Below are 22,299 nucleotides of genomic sequence, written 5' to 3'. Positions count from 1 at the left end.
AATTGCATGTTTGTCACAACCCATGCGCAAGATGAAAAACTAATGTAGATGTAATTTGTGTCCTAGCTCCCTAAAATGTTTAGGTGAAAAAATGGTACTTTATAAAAAAAGAAAAAAAACAGCGCAAACTTTAATCTGATGATCTAAAAGTCGACATTAAATCACATTAGCACTGAATCTATTTTACTGATAGGCCTATATTAGACTTAAACCTACTTGATAAACATAATCAGAAACACATTACTAAACAATTCTTGCTGTTTGTGTCCATATATGTTTTTATATCTGACTTATGCCTACTTCAGTTATATAGAGTAGGCTAAAGTTAAAGTTAAAAGTTAAAGTTAAATTCATGGTGATTCGGTCTTTCTCAGTGAGTAATTAGTAATGGGTCATGAATGTACGTTTGCATTTGATTTTCGTTTTTGCTGTTGGCTAATATTAAATGAGCATTTAAAAATATATATATATTCATAATTTGTTTTGCATAAGATTAGAAGTTACATTATGTTCACACTATTTACTTCATCACGTATTAAACACAAATATGGTATATAAATATAAGGTTAGATGTAAAAAATCTAAACATGTTTTTTAAATGGTTTAAACAGCCTATGTAGAAGATGGATATCGAACTATTCTACCAAAAATCTGCAGGGCCAAATATTGCTGGAGGTTTATTAACACTACTTTTAAAATGTATTCCTTCACTGCCAGAAAAAAATGAGGTGATTAGTAAAACATTTTGGTGAGTCTTTTGTCTTTAAAACAATAGATTTCTGAAAAGGAGTCTTGTTGTTCATTATGCGGGGTCTCCTCACAAGGGGGGTGAATGTAAGCTACATTTAGAACAATTACTTGACAAGAAAACAACTGTCAATCATTCTTAAAGGGAAAGGATTCCAAATTCTAAATTAATAACCCTCTCTAATCCTCTCGTTTTATTATCCACTCCTCAGGCCAACATTCTTGTCCTGTGCGCGTCGGAGACGCGCTCACCAAAGGCTACATCATTTGGGTCTAACAAAACAAACAGGTTTTCAGCGCTTACGCTTTCTCCAGAGGTCTCATCGTTATTTGAAAATATAATTTTAGGGTAGAGGGGAGAATAAAAGACTGAGAAGACTGCGTGCATAGGAGCAACTTACAACCGGCTTTAGTTCAGCTGGGGGGCGGGAAGAGCTTCCTCAGCAGTTGATGCGCGCGGTCAGAAGGAACAGGTGGAACATTCCGTTGTCCAACTTCAAGAGAACAACATCACAACCTCTCCAAAGAAGGTCGGTACGACTCTTTCTGCAGACATGTTTAAGACCTGTAAACTATAGATCTAGGATCAATATTTCTTTATACCTATCAGAATATTAGAATGCCAATTCAATATACGGTAGACAGTAAATAATAAAGGTGAAATCCTGTATATTGGAAACCGAGATTTTATTGAGACTGTATTATCTTTATTAACTTACAATACACATTTCATGTAAACTCAAAACAATCCACAAACATTTTTTTAAATCATTTATTTCATTACCATGCTTTATTTAGAACCATAGCATCATAAAAATGTATTCTACTACTGACTGTACTGTATTCTATCTTATGGATCATTCTCATTTCACCCGAAACATTTGAAACACCTGTGTGCCTCGTTACCTCCTTAACAAGTGAACTTTACAGCCTTGCAGGACTTATCCTCCTATAAATTGCACGCTGTCGATTATAGCCTACTATTCCTCATGCCACAAGTGTAATAAGAATTCTGTCCTTTAAAGGTGGATATTGTCCACCTTAAAAAAAAGCGGAATCGTTACCCACACACGGTTTAGGATCCTTTCCAGGAATGACATCCATTTTATTTGGGTTGACACTGAGAGCTAAGCTTATCTACTGTATGCTGATGATCAATCTCATTGCCCTCAATGTTATTCATAATGAGTTTATGTAATTGTATAACGATGCCTCATTGTTGTTGATCCGCTTTGGCGCCTATCCAGTAGGATCTATCCATCAGATCCTACTGATGGATAGCTCTTGGAGTTAGGGGTTGGAATTAGTTGATGTTGTGTTTTTCATTAAAAGGTTTTTCGTAAAGTGACATAAGTCTTTATACTGTACTTGATATGATACATTACCGAACAACATTACTAGAAGTTGCTGTCCGCAGAGGTCAGATCAAGCGGAGGAGGAAGACGGTTCGTCGTGAATGACATTGACCGGCACTCTCTTCCTCACAGGTGGGTGTAGCGTTTAAGGCGGAGTCAGCACACAACAGCCCACGTCAGACCAGCTTCTTCTCATCGAGGGGCAAACAGTTGCACAATACAGTCCTTCCATTTCCCGGCTGGAGTAAGGACTGCCTCGTACGGACGTTTGGATGCATCTTTCACTGGACACCATGAACATGGTGGACGACAGCTGCCTCTCCCCCAACAACTTCCACGACATGTTGAAGGGAGGGGTGGCGGTCGGGGGCCGCGTCCACAGCATCGATGTCATCCTGGGATTCAGTAAGGACCAGGACCCCCTTCTCAGCCCCCAGGGCCACCAAGGGCCCCACAAGGAGGGTTTGGAGGACCTTGGGGAGCCGGGGAAGCAGGATGGGTCCCCACACCCGTATGGGCAGCTGACCTCCTTGAGGGGCAGCGCGGAGCAGAACTACCATGGTGAGTCTCTCTCTCCTGACACCTGATGGCATCGCTGCAGAGATATTGCTGGGAAGAAAAACATTCGAAACAAACCGTGTAGCACAACACGTAGTATTTGAGGATAGCACTGAATTGGTTTGAGGACCTTGCTACGGATGTGCTGTTGAGGCTCGAGCGCTAATCATCTGCGAGGATCTGTTACATCTAACACTAAACCGATAACCAGTTGATTAGTTTGGATAAACAAGTAAATAAGTAAAGTGCTCTCTGATTGGACGGAATGCACAAAGGAAGCTTTGGCAGCTCTAGATTTCTCTTGAGAGATTTCTGAGAACTGGTTATCATGGTGATATGGACCTGAGGAGAATTGGTCATGTAAAAAGGAACTCTAGTCCATGTCTGTGTCTCCATCCATCCGACTTGTTACCTGCTGCACTTGCTCACTGAGGCTAAATGACTTCCATAGTCCCATACCATTTGAACTCTTACCCCAGTTTCTGTTTTGTTGTCAGGCCTCTGTTTATTACCTGAGTGGTACTGTACACTAGCTTTCATGTACGGTACGTAAGAATGTTACAGTAAATACCTTGTAAACACCAAGGGAGAGAGAGAGAGAAAGAGAGGGAGGGAGAGAGAAAGAAAGTGAGGGAGGGAGTGAGAGAGAAAGAAAGAATAAATGAATGCTGGAAAGAGAGAACGTCCCCAATCTGATCTCCTTGTGGAATTCCCCTAATCTGCTCTCTCCTTCCCAGATGAGATTGTACCCAGTCTCATTCCCTCTCATATTATGATTACTCTTGCTCATTGTCAAATTCATCATCTCTAATCTGCAACGGGTTTTGCATTGCAAAGCTGACTGGTGGGTGTGGAGGGTGAGTTTGGAGAGGAGAGAGGAGCGGAGGGCGGGGGGGGGGGGTACTGGGGAGTCACTCTCATTTCTAGAAACTATGAAAAGAGGATACATTTCAGGATTGGCACTAATATCGCGGTTGGCCAAGATTGTTTACATTTACACCGTAAGTAAGAATGAACCAGCGAAGATGGTGGCGAGTGGAGAGAGGAAATGACAGTTCAGAGCTGCCTCTGAGCAGTTCAGAGCAGCGATGTTTTACACATCGCTGGCTTGTTAGTCATCCCTGCTCATTCTGAATGAGCCATGGCGTCGCCCTGTCCCTTCCTCATTGAGCGGTTCTGCTGGAGTGTAAACACGCCTGGGTTCCAAGGACTGGAGCTTCAGACAGGTTGACAGGCAGTGAGGCTGGGCGCTGAACCCAGCCTGACCTTCTTCATTGTCTTGGCCCGGGCTTTGTCATTGGCTCCTAATGAGAGACGGATCAAACGACCCCCCAAATCCGTGCCCTGGCTGTCTGATTGATGACATGTCACCCTCACCCCCTCACCCACAGACTTTCTGCTGTCTCTCGGCCTTCACGTTCCCAAAGAGATGCGTCGCAACTTGGTTAAGACAACGTGGCCTCGCTCATGCTCTGCACATGCAGAACCGAGAGTGTGCGAGACTTCACAGACTACTCATTTGTTGAGATATTTTCGTCTGATAGGAAAACTCCTCCAGCCTGGTCTTGATCTTTCAAATTCACCCATTGTTTCTGTAGGAGGGCCCCACCCTTCGTGAATTGCTCCTGTGCAATTTTGAGCATTTCTTCTCTGAGAAGGTTTACGTTTTCCCTTTGTCTTCTCTCTGGGTTTGGCTTGGTTATAGGAACTGGTCTCTGGGCATCTGTGAAGCCCTCTGAGACATTGCTGGGAAGAAGGGCTCACATGTGTCCCTCTCTTCCACAGCAGTAGGAAAAAACGTGAGTGCCAAGTAAATGTAAATATTCACATTAAACACATGACGTGCATGGTGTACTTTGATCTATTTGTTCCCCTCTATCTCTCTCCCTTAGATGTATGGCTGCGACATTGGTATTTACCATGGTGGCGAAATGTAGATCCTTAAACGAGACTGAAACAGAGATATCTTGCAGTGGTAGATGTATACCCAAGTATAACCCAACGGATTACATTCTGAATCATACTCATATTTTCTACTGGGTTTTGTTTTGGAAGATGAGATGTGGAATAGTTTCGAGCTAAGAACAGAAACAAGATGGTGGAAAGGATCAACTGTCTGCATGTCCTTTTATTGGGGATTAAAGAAAGACATTGCAGTGAAAGCTTTAGTTACACTCTTGGCCTTTGAAAAATAGCCAGGTGGTTTAAGTTAGCGTATGTGGCTTAGAATAAAGTTCTTGTTTTGCTATCCCTGCCGCTCTGTAAATGATAAAGAAAAGAATCTGGTCGTTTTTTAGAAGTTTTTTTTCCATTTCTTTTTTTACGATGAGCTATTAACAATATTTATCTCTCCATCTCTACCCCCCACCCCTCTCTCTCTCTCTCTCTCTCTCTCTCTCTCTCTCTCTCTCTCTCTCTCTCTCTCTCTCTCTCTCTCTCTTGATCAGAAACGGATCTGTTCTCCAACAAGTGTGACGGGGAGTTTGGGGAGTTGAGGAAGAGTGCGGAGAGCGACGACGGGAGGTCCCCGGAGCCCTGCGAAAAAGAGCAACCCAAGAAGAAGCACCGACGCAACCGCACCACCTTCACCACGTACCAGCTCCACGAGCTGGAGCGAGCCTTCGAGAAGTCCCACTATCCTGACGTCTACAGCCGCGAGGAGCTGGCCATGAAGGTCAACCTGCCGGAGGTCAGAGTTCAGGTATGTGTGCGAACCAAGGTTGTCCACCATCTCATTCTTTTTTTTTTTTTCCTCTATCAAGAATGGCTTTTAGATCATTGAGGACAAGGAGTGTACAGATCTAAGGGCATTACAGTAGTTACTAGTTGGTGCCAAGGAACAATTTGTGATGTAACATACACAGCCACAACAATATATTGGAGTACGGTTGAATCATTCCGGTACATTTTGGATGAGCCTGTAAAGTTAGGTCACTGAGGACACGTGGTGAAGGGTGAGAGCAGATTAGAACTGAGCTGGGTCCAGAGGCTTAGGACCAGGGAGTGAGGAGCTCTGTGCCGGTACAGGGAGTGTGTCACAGGTAAACAGGCTGCAGACAAAGAACCCCATGGGAACCTTGGCAAACACCCTTCCTCGGTGTGTTTCTGGGAAGAATTGTAATCTTCGAAAATGGTTTGCGGCCATCTGTTTAAGAAGCCTGCAATTGCTTTGTTTGTGTTTTGAAGTCTTGGGAAGAGGTGAGGTGGTCTCAAAGAGAAAGGGCGTATCACGTCCACAGTGCAACACACAAAGGGTCTGATGGATATTAGGTTGTGTCATGTCATACTCTGAGATGATCTGGACCTATCGCGTCCGGATGGGAGTGTCCCTGTGTGGCAAGGCAAACATCTGAGATGCCATTGAGATGTTTGAATTGTCTGTTGGCCAAGTGTTGCCAAAAATTCCCCTTTAGGTGTCTTTTGCAAGCAGTGGGATATAGTGTACTCTCGTGGTTTAGAGACAGACTTGAAAATGGACCAAAGCCTGTCTTTTTATACTGCAATTATTTGAAAGATGGGAGGTGAGACTGGTTAAATAAACCCACATCGGATCTTTAACAGACTGTCTGCAGCGTCCATTTTGTCAATGGTTTGAAGCACAATTTATAGCTAGCAGTAGTTCTTCGTACTGCTAGCTATAAATCACTTAGCTTTGGGATTAGTGGAACATAGTGTCATCTTAGAGAGAGGTTTGAGGTCACAGCCTAAAGGATCTAGACCCAAGCCCATAATTCTGTAGCAAGGTAAGTGTTCTTATGGTTTAACAGCAGATAGCAGAACCAAACAAGCCTAAGGAACTCAAACAAGGGTTGGAGTAATATTATTAGATCAATGGATCTAATGTGTCTGTGTGGTTCAGGTAAAAAAAATCTCCATCCTGTTCTCAAAATACTGTATGTCAGTTTGCCCAGTGCATCACTTGGAATCTCAAAAATCTGATTTAGAAAAAGCCAGTTGAGATCCTTTCATGCCAAACGCAGTCATGTGAATGTTGTGATACACAATGATATTGAACATGGAACACATAACACACTTCAGTATTACACAGAAGTGTAATACTGTGTGCCATACCCAATTCAACAGAAACTTTTGTTGGTGACATTAGATTACTTTAGAGATGATTGGTCTTGGAGTCTTGGCAGGAAGCAGCTAATCCTTCTCTCAGATATACAGTATATGCCAAAACAGAAAACCTTAATCTCAAGGATGAATGTGGGTCCAAGCCAAGACACCTAAAAGAGGAACATGTCACACGGCAGTTGTTTACAATAACAAACACTGTTTTTCCAGGTCACAGCTAACTGCACAACAGCTATTCATGACAAACCTTAATTGTGCCTCCATGGAGTTAGGATTGTGGTGGTCATTTGAATGTATTTCCTTTAAAGGCGATGCAAACACCTCAACCTTTAACTCAACCTATGTAATAAAAGAATATATATATATATTTAGCATGCCTCCTATCAAATATATGCCGTTGATGAACACAAACTCAGTGTTGTCCTCCGTCTGACCTCCTCCCTTCTCCAGGTGTGGTTCCAGAACCGCAGGGCCAAGTGGCGGCGTCAGGAAAAGATGGACGCTAGCACCATGAAGCTCCACGACTCCCCCATGCTCTCCTTCAACCGCCCCCCGCCCATGCACCCCAACATGGGGCCCATGTCCAACTCCCTCCCCTTGGACCCCTGGCTCACCTCGCCCCTATCCAGCGCCACCCCCATCCACGGCATCCCCAGCTTCATGGGTCCTCCCCAGGGTCTTCAGCAGGCCTACACCAGCCATGGTTACCTCAACAGCCCCCCTCCACCCATGGGGCAGAGCATGCAGGCGATGCCTCCCCCACCCTACCAGTGCCAGGCATCCTACTCTGATAAGTACCCCCTGGAGGATGTGGACCAGCGTAGCTCCAGCATCGCCGCCCTGAGGATGAAGGCCAAGGAACACATTCAGTCCATGGATAAAACATGGCTACCCATGTGATTCCAAACACTATGGATTTGAAGAACTGAAACTGTCGGGGCAGACTGAAATGAGGAGCCATTTGTATTTTGAAAATATGTAAAGACTGCAGAGGTAGTCATAATAGATTTGTAATATGGTAAGCGTTTGTAATGGGACCCTTGACGCGGAAATACAGTAGCTGTGTTTTTCTTGAATGACATGATGAAAACCAGAGAAATCTGAAAGGGAGACTTACATTTTTTTGTACCGATTTAAAGAAAGCTGTTTAACCTGAAGCTAGTACAAAGTAGCTCAAGCTGGGATTCTATCGGATCCGTTTCTACTGGGAACCTTTTGAGAAAATCATCTAGAAGTTGTTGATCATGGTTCCGGGTCCAAGATGCCTCGATAGTGACCTGAAGTCCTCAGGAGAGGGGGCCCACAGACAGGAAGTCCACAAATCCACCCTCCTCTCTCTGTTTATCTGTCGGATATATACAGTAGGCTTATTCTCATGGTCCCGGAGCCCTCTCCCTCTTTAGTGAAGGGGGGCGATCACGGTGGCTTTCACCTCGACTCAGCTGTTGAAAGTAGAGGTATGCCCAGAGAGAGACATCGCTGACAATGTCGTGAGGCGCTATCTAGGTCAGGCGTTGCTAGCTCAAAGTTCCCACAGCTGTACAGTAGCCCCGGAGCCATGGGAGGTGTTCGAAAGTTCAGGTCATGGATGAGAGGCGTTTGGCTGAGATCCAAGGTCCCGTTCGGCTCAAGACATACTCGTCCCGCTATAATTTGGGATGAGAGACACACCTCTTTAACGCCTATTTTATCATTTAATTAACATAGAGGTGGTTAAGATCCCTTGTTCAAGAATCAGACTGGCGTGAAACCACACACAGATACTGGAACACCCTGAAAGTGGTTGTTTGATCCTTTCCTTTGAAAACAGTAAGGTCTTATTAGTTGAGGACAGAAATATGTTTGCAGGCCTGTAATTACAAATAATTGCATTCATACCTGCAAGGGGACAGAAGATGAATGTCATTTGAAACTGTGTTAAATTTTCAATCATTTCAACTTTCAATTTGAGCTTAAACCAAATGCTTCCAGGGGTACTTTGTAAAGCATTGACAACACTTGGTTATGTTGGAATGATTTGATCTGTTTCTCTGAAATTTGACTCGCAATCCAAATACACTCATCCCATTGACAAGATATTAAAATCCGAAGACTCTGACCCAGAGAACGGACCTAGGTCCAGATCCACACCCTTCCCTATCGTTTCCAAAGGCAGCACTGACTCACTAGATCCTATACCTCACGAGTATAACCCCTCCGTTATCAGGGATCTGGAACCTTCCGTCTTGCCAGCAGTGTGACTGGAAAACCTGTTGGCAGCTAACTGCTGGGTGACTGGGCGTACGTGCAGGGCAGCAGGTGGATTGTTGTCTGGTGTGTCCCCAGTATAGCTTCCCCCGTGTTGGGCTCTGTGGATCCGAGCCAGCCTGCTTTGTCAGTTACTGGGAGCTACTGGCGGTCACAGACACACCATGCAGGCCTCTGTGACTATTGGTAATGAAAAGAGCTGTTGGAATTCTGTATTAGATAGAGTGTATGGTTTCCTTTGTGGTAGTGTGGTGTGTGTGTGTGTGTGTGTGTGCGTGCGCGTGTTGGGGATAAGACTATATTTCTTTTTAATATGGAACCACAAACACCCCACAAAGGTGTTCACTTTGTTTATGATCATAGATAGTCCAACAGTTTCCAATGGGCTGTGTTCATAGACCAATAAATCACTGGTTATTATAGTAAAGATCATTAAAACAAATGTCCCACTCTATCTTCAGGTCACTAAGGGCTATGGAGGAATATCAAATAGTGCTGTCAAATAACTTAGCATTGTAATATTGAAGAAGATAATGTCACCCATGTTTATATGTTTTTAAATGTAAATTACTGTATACCCAATTGAATGTCATTTGAAGGAAAATGTGGATATGATGTGTTGAATATGTTGAATCTCATGTTGGAGGAGTGGGGGGAGAACTTTCTTCCTTCCTTCAGATACAAGTGCAATTCATGTAGACAGAAGACTTACCCAATCCCTACAGGCAACAGCACTGCTAGACCAGTCTGATTAGTTTTGCTCCAATTACTTTTTAAACGCCCATAAAACTCACTTCAGAACTCTGGGTTCGTTCAAGTCTTATTGTCTCAGCGACGGCCCACAGTGTTGGCTCAGTTGGCTCAACCCGTTTTCTTCCTGGACCTTCCCGAATTCTCCTCATGGTTTGTCATCTCTGTAGCCCTTCTTCAGACTTCAGTCTTCTCAGGTTTTGTCAGAAGCACAAGTCCTACCAAGGCACCTGTTGAAGCCCGCACAACTGTTTAGCTCTGCAGGTCTTGTACAGCACCAAGACGAAGCCAAAGTTTAGACGGTATTATGGGCAGAAAATGCACTACAAACCTGTCAAGTGAATATTCTTTTTTTTCTCCAGAATAAACAGGAGCTTTTGGGCCCTGTGTAAACCCTGTGTAATAGTTCTGTTCGTTGCCTGTTTTAGTTAGGTCACTGTTGGTTTATTAATATGATTTATTGTACGTCTGTGTCCATGTTCTACAGAAATGAAAATCTACTGAAAATAAACAAATATAGTTTGATAGAAGTTTTGGTCTCTGCTTCTTTAATCAACTTTTACTCAACTCATGAGGTTCTGAGTCGGTCTCGATTTCCGTCTCCCTCCCACTCATCCCTTTTCACCCCCCTCCTCCTCTCCCATCCCCTGGGTGTGTGGTGGCAATGTGCCAGCCAGTTAGGGAGATGAGACTCCAATCAATCAGAGCTTCCCAGGGGGCCCCCCTCTCCTGCCCTGGCCTCAGCCCCCAGACTCCTCTGCCCCCAGCCCCTATCTGCACCAGATCCAGCCCCAGCCTCATTCTCCCCTCCTCAATCGCCCCCACCCCCTCCCACCCCCAACCGCTCCCTAGGCTCTCTAATTGCCCCTCAGGCTCTGCCGCTGTGGCACATGTTCACATCGGGGCAGGTCTGGGCGCCTGGCCTCCCCCGGCGTGTGAACCTCCCTTCGGGCCAGATGGACGGCCGAGTTGGCCTCTGTGCCAGTGGCCATATGGGCTCCAAGGTCCTGGGAGGGGGGAGAGGGTTACCAGGAAGAGAGGTTTAGTCCAGGGATCTTCAGCACGTGCTTCAATAGAAAGCCTGGTCGGTGTACCTGGAAGTCTTCTGTGGATGACGCACTCCAGGGCAGTGTCTGACACTTCGACAGATTATGGAAATCTCGTTGAAACATCCGTTGCGTTGGCCACACACATGATCCCATGGAGCCTGTGTTCCTTCAGGACGAAAACAGCCGGACTGTGAGGGGAGAGAGAAGCTTAACTTTTTTTTTTTTTTTTGGGTCTTGCCATGTGAGGCAGCAAGTTCATCATGAGGGGATGGATGAAGAGGGGCTGAGGAAACTCAAAAGAGGAACTGAGAGAAAAGGAGCGAGAGAGGAAACGAAAGAGCGTGTGGAAGTGAGAGAGAGGGGGGGGTCAGGCAAATAGATGGAGAAATGGTGGGAGGATTATAGAGAGAAAGAGAAAGAGAGAGAGAGAAAGAGAGGGGGGGACAAGAGAGTGGGAATGAAGCAGCAAAAGAGAGGAGGGTTAGAGAGAGAGAGAGGAGGGTTAGAGAGAGAGGAGTGTGGGAGAGAGGGAGAGGAGGGTTAGAGAGAGAGAGAGAGGAGTGTGGGAGAGAGGGAGGGAGTTTCTGAAAGAAAGAAAGGGAAGGTGGGGTGGCTGCTCATCATGGGTAATGATGTAGAAAATCCCCCAATTAGTGCCTTTTCCTGCATCCCAGGATGAGTTCAGCGCCAGGTCCTCTGACAGCTCTGGGATTAGAGGCTGGCTATAGCCCAGTCAGGTCTCCACAGACAGAGCGCCTAGCCACTGTCACAACCCAGACTGGGGCTGAGGCTGGGACAGAGGCTGCAGCAGAGGCCACGGAGGGTCTGGGGCAGAGGCTCTACAGACACTCACTGACCCCTGTACATCTTGGCACAGTTGGGGACAGGGTCGGGGGTTGAGGCTGCAGGGTTGCAGCTGGGGTTTGAGCCGGGGCTGGGGATGATGGTGGTGACCAGGCTCAATCTGAGGCCGAGGCCAGGGCTTGGGTAGGCATGCGTTGAGCCGGATAGGCACAAAGAAAAGCATGGGAAAGAGTACAGCGGATCAACATAAAAGCTTCTGTTGAGGGCTCTGGCGTGCCAAATCCTACCATATCATCTTTTTTTAATTTCATTGTTATTAGGAGCTGCCTTTCGATTTCTGTCCCAAAAATATAAATTGAGAATATCCCATGTATAAATGACTACAGACTAAAATAGATACAAATGTGATTATATCTGTGATAATGACAAATGGTGCCGTGTATGTAAACCTTCATGTCTCACAGTGGGCTGCTAAACAGGAAGGCAGCCACATTTCAGCTTCTCCAGATTGTGCATCTGCTCCTTGTCAGCTGCACACGTTCACCCCCCAAACACACCCAATCTAACTCAGACATCGGGATCAATCCAGAATCAATGTCAATCCACATGCTTTGCCGGGAACAATGCGAGGTTAGCAGACACGCAGGGCCTGGTCGCCATCTGGGAGCGGGCCGTTTTCCCTGGAGTGTAATCCTGAAGAACACATCGCACTTAAGGAGATTGAAGCTGAGCATCCGATGTCTGCTACGGCATGTGATCACTGCTCACTGAAAGTGTTCTCCGAAACCTCAGCTTTGGAATACAGCGGATAATATCACTTGCCAACGGCTCACTCGGACTTCCTGTTAGACAAAGGTAAAGGAGACTTACCAGTTGAGGAGAGTGGTTATGAGCCAATGTGGCTCATAACCACATTGGCTGGCTTGCAGGTACCACAAATACCACAAATCAAATTTGTTTTTTAAAGCTATTACGACTAATTAATTGATTAATTGCTTGGTGTGTTGTCACCCTACCCCCAGGTGGCCTCAGGAGGGGGGGAGGGGGGGGGGGAGGAGTTCAGGGCCAGGCGGGAGTTAACCTGCTGATTGGGAAAACGCGTTGCCCGGCTAGGATAATAGGAGAAAGGAGCGGAATTAATTGGGTTTGATTAAGAGAGCTTTTCAATGGGAGACAGCTTTTTCGCATGACATAATTAGAGGTCAGTGAGTGGGGAGGGGTGTGTGTGTGGGGGGGGGGGGTTTGTTGGCTGGCGCCAGTGTTTGGTGAGCCCCTCCTACGACACACACACGCACGCAAACGCACACGCACACATAAACACAAGCTCACTGTTGACCCACGTCACACTTGTAGAGAATCATTTGTGTATTGAGGGTAGCAGATCTCATTCAATTCCTTCACCAGGAAAACAAGAGGGAAACCATTGGTTCACTATATCACCTCTGAGCCATTAGGTAGTAATACTGTGTGTGTGTGTATGTGTGCATGTGCTAAAAACCTTTAGATAACCCCATGTTCCATTCTGAAACATACACTCCCACAAACATCCACATCCATGCACGCACACACGCCATCAAACCATCATTGTGTAATCTGTCTGATCATAGTGTTTTGTACAATCTGGTTAGCTCTTCCAAAAATATCTAGCTTGCTATTGTCTTCATAAACACAGCTAGATCCCTAGATTACCCATGACCTAATCCTAAAAGCTAGCGGTGTGCTATCTATTTAGATGTAATAGTTACAATAGTTACAGAAGCTTGGGCTAACCCCCCCCCCCCCCCCCCCCTCACACACACACACACTCTGTCAGGGGTTAAACTGGGCTAGAACCAAGTAAGCCCTTTGACAGCCTCCATGTGGGTGAAAAGCTTAGCAAGGCGTTTTGACCTTAAATATCTAGCAATGGCGAAAACTGGATGGGGATACGAGTCTCATTATAACATTTGTTCCACGGAGGCGCGCTCCTCAAACAACGCGTGGTCATTCTCATTAAAACGTGTGTTGTGGTACACTACAGGTTTGGAAACCTGACACAAGGCTGCTTCGACGTATCTCTGCCTGCTTTATAGGTTTATTTAACAAAAACGGTTACACTCGAGGCACACAGCCTCACTGCACTCTTTTACTTTATATTAAAGTTATATTCAATTTTTTATTGTATATTGTACTGTTTTGTTTGTATTTTTTTTTCTTACTTTATATTTAAGGACACACTTTTTAAAGATTCTTATATGCCTATGTTTATATATGGGGGGGGGGGTGACACACACATGTTTTCTGATTGTCTTTTTACTCAGCTATCATCTCATTTTCGTCCATTAATTGGATATAGCGGGACAAGTTATCTCTTATTTATTACGCATTTCAAATGGTTGAAATGCGTGAGAAATACAAGGTGTTGCGTGAGAGCGTGAGAAATGGCTGAAATGCGTGAGTTTCAAGGCGAATGCGTGAGACTTCAAAGCTCTGCTCTGTGCTACCGCCCGGCCACGTATAGTGTGAAATATGGGAATTAAGGGTCTCCAAACAAATCATTTTCAATAAGGCCTCTGAGCTCAGATGTGTCCGAATGAAGGACAGAGAGAACTGTAGCGCCATCTATACCTCTCATCGGGGACATGCATTTCCAGAGTGAATCTGTATCAATTTACTCTGAACTGTATCTCTTTATCACCATACGCATATGTGCATTCACGGAAGCACATGAAAACGATTCCACAAAGAAACTCGTTCTCCAAATTCACAAAGTATCACCAGGTGGCGCTGTTTATGTTTTACCCCCCTTCGATTTGACCCACACAAAGTACTTCCGGGGCTTCTGACGTCTCTGGAAATGCTGTTGTAATTGTTGGTGGTCACTGTTTTAGGCGGTATATCTCAACCCAGTTTTGTTCGTTCTAATTTCGTACATAATTTGGGGTTCAGCGGGTACGCTGTAACCGAAAAAGACCAACATGGATATCCCCACTCCACCTGAAGGTGAGCATGCATCCTATGTATTTCATTATGGCCACCGGCAATAATAGCTTCCAATAGCTAGGCTCGGTTGACTAGCTACCGAGTAACCAACAATAATATCATGAACCAGTTTTCTAACCAGACAGTTTATTCCTTAGACGATAGTTTGGCAATCTGTAGTAAAATAAACATGATATTTATAATGTAATCTGATAAAATGACCTTTGTAACTAGCCACAGCCTGTAAAACCCAGACCATTCATTAATATCTATGATGGTGAGGTCAGGATAACACGAGTCTAGCAGGCAGAGTGAATTAGAAGGGGGTTAGTGAAGATTAAGGTACAGATCTAATATCTTGTATCGTCATCAACTCACAACCCACAGTTAAATTAGAGTTGTCTTTTTAGTACATAGCTTGGTGAGAATGACGCTAAGCAAATTTGGCTTCGGCAGAAAACAATGTCATTATGCAGCTACACTCCTTAAACCGGTGTCTGTGCTCCCGTCTCTCTGCAGATCAAGAACTGAGAAATGTAATTGACAAGCTGGCCCAGTTTGTGGCAAGGAACGGCCCGGAGTTTGAGAAGATGACCATGGAGAAACAGAAAGATAACCCCAAGTTCTCCTTCCTGTTTGGGGGAGACTTCTTTGGCTATTACAGGTGCAAGCTGGCAATGGAACAAGGACAGCGTATGTATACTATTACTGTCTCTGTACAAATATTTCACTCCATCATCTAGGAAATACTTTATTTTTGAGAACACCCAATGAATGATCGACACACAGCCAAACTATCAGTATACTGACACAGGCACATTTGTTGATAGTTACTGGTTAAAGTTACAGTTACGGTTAGTTGAGCATCTGCAGTGTTTGCTATTGTGATAGGGGTAATAAAGGGTTTAAATTAGGACAGAACGTATTAGGGGTGTGTTAAAGGTGTAATATTAGGTCAGAACATATTAGGAGTGTGTTAAAGGTGTAATATGTATTATTTTACATTTTGTATTTTCTATATTTAATTGTACTCTGAGTGCTGTTCTGTACCCTGCTGCTGTTGCAAACTGCAATTTCCCCCTGTGGGACAAATAAAGGGTTATCTTATATTAGGTCAGAACATATTAGGAGTGTGTTAAAGGTGTAATATGTAATATTTTACATTTTGTATTTTCTATATTTAATTGTACTCTGAGTGCTGTTCTGTACCCTGCTGCTGTTGCAAACTGCAATTTCCCCACTGTGGGACAAATAAAGGGTTATCTTATATTAGGTCAGAACATATTAGGGCTGTAATACAGGTGTAATTTTAGGTGAGTATGTTAGGGGTGTATTAAAGGTGTAATTTTAGGTGAGTATGTTAGGGGTGTAATACAGGTGTAATTTTAGGTGAGTATGTTAGGGGTGTATTAAAGGTGTAATTTTAGGTGAGTATGTTAGGGGTGTATTAAAGGTGTAATTTTAGGTGAGTATGTTAGGGCTGTAATACAGGTGTCATTTTAGGTGAGTATGTTAGGGCTGTAATACAGGTGTAATTTTAGGTGAGTATGTTAGGGGTGTATTAAAGGTGTGCTTCTCTCCATATAGATCCCTCTACCCTCGATTGTGAAGATTATAAAGTGGAAGGTATTTACAGATTAGATTACCGAGACAAATGTACATTGTGTTAAAAAAAAAATGTCCCGAACCTGCACATGATTCATTTTTTAATTTCTTGCATAAAGCTTCTTATATTGTTATTTCATGTTGTTGTATGTATGTGGGTGTCAGGAAGATGTGAGTTAGTAAAAGATGAAGGGGTGTCAGGGAGATGTAGACCTGACTTTGGGAGCCATGTTGTATTTGTACCTTTTGCCCCTCACTGTTAATATTTTCCAATAATAACAGCCTCAATCTTGCCATTTTGCTTCAGATAATAATTGTTATATGTGGTCACTGGTCAGCACTGGTGTTTTTCCAAATGTGTGCTGATAAGTGCTTGAGAACCAGAAAGACGGCAGCGACTCTTCGTTGACAAGCTTCCATGCTAGTTTCCGGAATTCTTTTATTTATTTTATGGCTGTTACTCAAGGCTGCTGCACATGACTCCAGGATGAAAATGGAAACACTGCTTGCATGAAGCTGGCTGCATGTTTCAGCCCAAAGCTCATCATTGGTCATTGGTTCAGGAATCAATTGTAAAAAGTCACTTTGCCATGGGTGCAAATGAGAAATTGTACTGCACCCATTACAATGATGGTATTTGTCAAATGTTTTCCCATAATATATGTGTAGCAGCCTATATTTGTCTGTGATCTATTATTGAGCGAGTGTGATATATGACGCAAACTCGTTCTGTCATAAATTTCTTCCAGATATGTATCAACCTCCTGGGAAGGAGGTCCTAGACCGTCCCTCCACCAATGGCCATCCTGCCCCCGCCTCCCATTCCACCTCCAGCCACGCCCTCTATCGATGACCCTCATCCAGCAGAGCCAGTGGAACCTCCAGCAGCAGGAACAACACTTGCTGACCCTTAGACAGGTATGCCCGTCTAGGAATGCTCGGATTCCCACACAACCTTCCCACCTTCCATGGAGAAGTCACTGATTACAGTGATCGTTGAGTGGAGCACATGCATTTACATGTAACATGTTACATAACCAGTAAAATACGGTCAAATACAATAATACTTTAATAATCCCCAGACGGTGACCATGCACTCATAAGGTTTGGCATGGATAACTTGATTGAACAAAGTGATATATGCCCGATTTTTGTGGACAAGACAATAAGGAACAGGAAGTCCCTTTAATAATACTTCCTGGTGGCACAGGAAGTCCTTGTACTGTACGTTGCACAGCGCGTCCCCCGGCGTTGCGGGCGCGGGGCGCGGCTTACTAACGGGGGCTGTTGTGCCCGCGTGTCTCCAGGAGCAGGTGACGGCGGCCATCGCCCTGGCCGTGGAGCAGCAGACCCAGAAGCTGCTGGTGGAGACGCAGCAGGACGTGACGGAGTTCGACAACCTGCTGCAGCCATCATCGACACCTGCACCAAGGACGCCATCTCGGTACGATGCCCCCCACGCCACGCCGTCCCCACCGCCTCGTTCCCCCGTTACAGATAGAAAGGGATCCGGAGGGTTTGACGGCCCTATTTATTGATGCCTGGATGGTAGCCATTTTGGTTTTGGACTCCGTATTTTAAGCCGTACGTACAACATGTTTATCTTCACTGTCTCTGGCTGTCTGTCTCTCTCTTTTCTCCCCCCCCCCACCCCCTCCCCCTCCCCAGGCCGGCAAGAACTGGATGTTCACCAACGCCAAGTCCCCCCCGCACTGCGAGCTCATGTGCTCTCACCTCCGCAACCGCATCACCGCCGACTCCGCCCACTTCGAGCTGCGCCTGCACCTGATCTACCTGACCAACGACGTCCTCCATCACTGGTAGGCGGAGCCCCCGAAGCCTCCCGCGACGGACGGACCGACCCCCCCCCCCCCCCTCCCGTTGGGGGTCGGCCGGGCCCCTCCTCGCATGGTCGAGTAACGCTGTCCCCGGTGTGTGTGTCCTCCTCCCAGCCAGAGGAAGCACCAGAGAGACCTGCTGGCGGCGCTGCAGAAGGTGGTGGTGCCCATCTACTGCACCAGCTTCCTGGCCGTGGAGGAAGACAAGCAGCAGAAGATCACCAGGGTGAGGAGAGAGAGAGAGAGAGAGAGAGAGACGAGAGGCCCCTGGGGGGGTTTTCCCTACGCGACCCTCGAAAAGAACAGGACCCTCAAATCCAGCGAGAGAACGATCCCATGCGTTTCCCCCTCCTCTTCCTTTGCGAGGACGGCGCCGCTCTGCCCCCAGTCTTGGTCCGCTCGGTCCCGTCAGCACCAGTAACACCCGTGTCCTGTTTGCATCCACAGCTGCTGCAGCTGTGGGAGAAGAACGGCTACTTTGACGAGGTCACCATCCAGCAGCTGAAGAGCCCCGCCCTGGGGCTGGGCCAGTACCAGGTGGGGGTCCCCCTGGAGCCCTCTCCACATGGACACTGTCTGGATTCGAATAGTGCAAAGCCTACCGTAGCAGTCAGTACACCAACCCACCTCCTCTCCATGCCCCCCCCCAGGCCTCCCTGATCACGGAGTACGCGGCGGTGGTCCAGCCCGTGCAGATGGCCTTCCAGCAGCAGATCCAGACCCTGAAGACCCAGCACGAGGAGTTTGTCTCCAACCTGAAGCAGCAGAGCAACAGCGGCGGCCCTCAGCTGGCCCCGCAGGACCCGGACGCCAAGACCGCCCCCCCCATGGCCACGCAGCCTGGTGAGGAGGGCGCACACACACACACACACACACACACACACACACACACACACACACTGGCATTGACATGCTCAAAATCACCTCGTCTCGCCCCTAATGTCTCCGGTGTGCGAACAGGTGAAGGGAAGGCCCCCATGTCGGGGCCCCCTCCGGGCGACTACGACGGGGCCCCCTCCAGACCCTCGGACCCCAACGCCAGCGGCCCCCCTGAGCACCCCTCCTCCAAATCTGGCTGGTTTGACAACCAGCACATGTCTGGCTGGAACCCGAACCAGCCGGTAAGAACAGGCCCCCGACCCTGTTCAGCCGCCTGCGGTGATGTGGTGCGACAGGCTGTCACAACTGAAGCGAGGCCGAAGTGTTGAGTCGACGGGAAGCCCAAATACTGATCAGACGCCGTGGGTAAGAGTCAGTCTGACCCGTCTGTCTTTCTCTCCTCCCCTCCCAGCCCCCCTTCGACCCCTCGCAGGCCCCCCCCCCCTGCCCCCCCTGGAACAGCCATGAGGGCATGTGGAACGAGCAGAGGGACTCCAGCTGGAGCGGGGGCCCACCCAGGGAGGGGGGCCCGTGGAGCGGACCGGGCCAGTCGGACGCGCCCCCGGCCTGGAACAACCAGTACGACCAGCCGCCCTGGAACAACCAGGGGCCCGACCAGCCCCCCTGGGGCCAGCGGGAGCCCCCGTTCCCCCCTCGCATGCAGCGGCCCCCCCACTTCCGGGGGCCCTTCCCCCCACCGCACCAGCAGCCCCCGCCCTTCAACCAGCCGCCCCCCCCGCCGCACAACTTTGGGCGCTTCCCCCCCAGGTTCATGCAGGACGACTTCCCCCCCAGGCACCACTTTGAGCGGCCGCCCTACCCCCCCCACCGCTTCGACTACCCCCAGGGAGAATTCCAAGGAGGTGAGACGGTTTTTGAGCCCCATCATCAACACAGTAACACATGTAACGTATCAGCCGTGTCTTACCTCTCCAACCCCCTCTCCTCCACACTGCCGATGCAGACATGGGCCCTCCCCCCCACCACCACCCCAGCCAGAGGCTGCCTCCTCCGGGCATGGGGGGCGGCGGCGGGGGGCGGCGGCGGCGGCGGGGGCGGCGGCGGCACGGAGCACCCGCCGTGGGGGGGGAACCAGCACCAGGACTTCGGCCCGCCGCCTCACGGCTTCAACGGCCAGTCGCCCCACATGAGGCGCCAGCCGCCGGCCCACGTGGCCCAGGACGACCCCAGCCTGGTGCCCAACGTGCCCTACTTCGACCTGCCCGCCGGCCTGATGGCCCCCCTCGTCAAGGTGAGGGGGTCAGGGGGGTGCGCTCATGGCGCACGGCCATCGTCAGTCACTTCTCCTCCTCACTTCCTCCTCTTCTCTCTCCTCCCCCCCCCCCGCAGTTGGAGGACCATGACTACAAAGCTCTGGACCCCAAGGACATCCGCCTGCCCCCCCCCATGCCCCCCAGCGACCGCCTGCTGGCGGCGGTGGAGGCCTTCTACAGCCCCCCCTCCCACGACAGGCCCCGGAACAGGTACACACACACACGCCCTTACTGAATGTATTTACACACACACACAGCCCACCCGTCCATCTACAAACAGTCTTTTCTAGCCCACCCTTTGGTAAAGGTAAACACACGCGACTTAGTGGATGTATTTGTCTCTTCCTACTCACACACACACACACACACTTCTCCTAGCGAGGGCTGGGAGCAGAATGGCCTGTACGAGTTCTTCAGAGCCAAGATGAGAGCCAGGAGGAAAAAGGGACAGGAGAAACGCAACAGGTCAGACCCCCAACCTACCACACACACACACACACACACACACACACACACACACACACCACCCCTTCATCGTAGTGACCCCTCCCCCCTGCCTCCCCCAGTACTCGTGGAGGCAGCAGGTCCAGGAGTCGCTCTCGGAGTCGGGGCAGGTCGTCCTCTCGCTCCTCCTCCAGGTCGTCCAAGTCCTCCCGCTCCTCCTCCAGGTCCCGCTCCTACTCCCGCTCCAGGTAACACACACACACACACAGAAAGACACACACTCAGAGGCACGCCTGTGCAGTCCGTGTAACGCTCTCATAGCGTTGTCACTGACACGTGCGTTTACACTCATGTTTACGCACGCACTTTTCTTCCCTTACTCTGTCAGTCACACACACACACACACACACACACACCCTCCACGTGTGTCCTCTCAGTCCTCTGTGTGTCCGTCTCTCCAGGAGCAGGTCCAGGTCTCGCTCGCGCTCCCGTTCCCGCTCGCGCTCCCCCGACAAGCGACGACACGCCTCCTCCTCCTCCACCGCTGTCGCCGCAGCCGCCTCCACTGCCTCCACTGCCTCCACCAAGACCCAGAGTGCTGCCTCCCCTCCGTAAGACACACACACACACAGTCTCTCTGTCTGTTTAGCATATTAGCAGTGAGGCTGTGCTGGGATGCTAACAGACCCCCCCCACACACACACACACAGCAGCACCTCAGGCCTGGGCTCGGCCCCCCCCTCCAACCTGCCTCCTGAACTCCGCCTGGGGGAGGAGAACAGGGGACACCAGCTGCTGATGAAGATGGGTACGGACCTCACACACACGGTTTACTACAACCACTTGTAGTATTATTGATTTGTCATATTAGTCGTATTTGGATGCATCTCCAACCGACCCACTCAATGACTTACAATATGTGTGCCTTTCATTGTGTGTGTGTGTGCGGCCATGCTCCAGGTTGGAGTGGCTCGGGGGGACTGGGGGTCAAGGAGCAGGGCATCCAGGACCCCATCAAGGGGGGCGACATCCGGGACAAGTGGGACCAGTACAAGGGGGTGGGCGTGTCCCTGGACGACCCGTACGAGAACTACCGCAGGAACAAGAGCTACAACTTTGTGGCGCGCATGAAGGCCCGGGAGGAAGGTATGGCGGAGGGTCCGAGTGAGTTCAGTTTTTTTTATTTCCGCACCCTCACACCGTCCCATCCACATTTGTAGGGCGCACCCCTGTCAACACACCGCCCACTGTCAACAACACCACTGTCAACAGCAGAGGGGATGATTATCTCGTTTATCCACAGTCAATCGGGAAGCGCCGGAGGCCCCGCCCGCAGAGTGACGAGGAGCGTGAAGGGATCTCTCCCCCCCCCCCCTCTCCACACAGTCGGATTTGTAAACACAACAACTGTCCCGTTAGCAACTCCCCTACGATCCAGGAAGTGGTTCTCTTTAAGCCTACGGGGGGGGGGGAGCCTACGGGGTTTTGAATGTCGCCGTTTGTGTGTGTTTTAGTGTCATTTGTTTTTGTTTTTCTGGTCATCGGACAGTATGTGAAAGAGCTGGATCTAATGACCGTGTTGTGCTCTCCTTTGTATAATAATAAAACGGAAAACTCACGTTTGTCACAAGCCCTCATTATGGCATATATGAAAGTTTCCTTTCACCTAACACCTTGTAGAGAAATAAATCACTTTCTTTTTACTTTG

General features: G+C 48.2%; 2 protein-coding genes across 2 annotated transcripts; both read left to right on the top strand.

Moving 5' to 3' along the window:
- Positions 1-943: 943 nt before the first annotated feature.
- rx1 (retinal homeobox gene 1) lies at positions 944-10,267 on the top strand. Its single transcript, XM_062450951.1, has 4 exons — positions 944-1,277; positions 2,235-2,663; positions 5,108-5,361; positions 7,191-10,267. Exons 2-4 carry the CDS (start codon positions 2,375-2,377, stop codon positions 7,638-7,640), a joined length of 993 nt encoding a protein of 330 aa, XP_062306935.1. The 5' UTR covers positions 944-1,277; positions 2,235-2,374; the 3' UTR covers positions 7,641-10,267.
- A 4,114-nt stretch (positions 10,268-14,381) lies between these two features.
- On the top strand, positions 14,382-22,294 carry cherp (calcium homeostasis endoplasmic reticulum protein). Its single transcript, XM_062450523.1, is given in 23 exon segments — positions 14,382-14,572; positions 15,071-15,244; positions 16,139-16,177; positions 16,906-16,939; positions 16,941-17,010; positions 17,012-17,074; positions 17,464-17,566; positions 17,569-17,600; positions 17,825-17,976; positions 18,109-18,220; positions 18,442-18,531; positions 18,645-18,837; positions 18,955-19,115; positions 19,286-19,736; positions 19,838-19,897; positions 19,941-20,125; positions 20,224-20,357; positions 20,526-20,612; positions 20,714-20,839; positions 21,053-21,202; positions 21,302-21,399; positions 21,552-21,755; positions 21,895-22,294. Coding segments are annotated over 23 exon segments (2,781 nt in total). The 5' UTR covers positions 14,382-14,547; the 3' UTR covers positions 21,933-22,294.
- Positions 22,295-22,299: the final 5 nt, after the last annotated feature.

The sequence above is a fragment of the Osmerus eperlanus genome, chromosome 24 (genome assembly GCF_963692335.1).
Source record: "Osmerus eperlanus chromosome 24, fOsmEpe2.1, whole genome shotgun sequence".
Classification (NCBI taxonomy): domain Eukaryota; kingdom Metazoa; phylum Chordata; class Actinopteri; order Osmeriformes; family Osmeridae; genus Osmerus; species Osmerus eperlanus.
The sequence above is the reverse complement of the archived record's forward strand: the minus strand, read 5'-3'. Positions and strand labels throughout refer to the sequence as shown.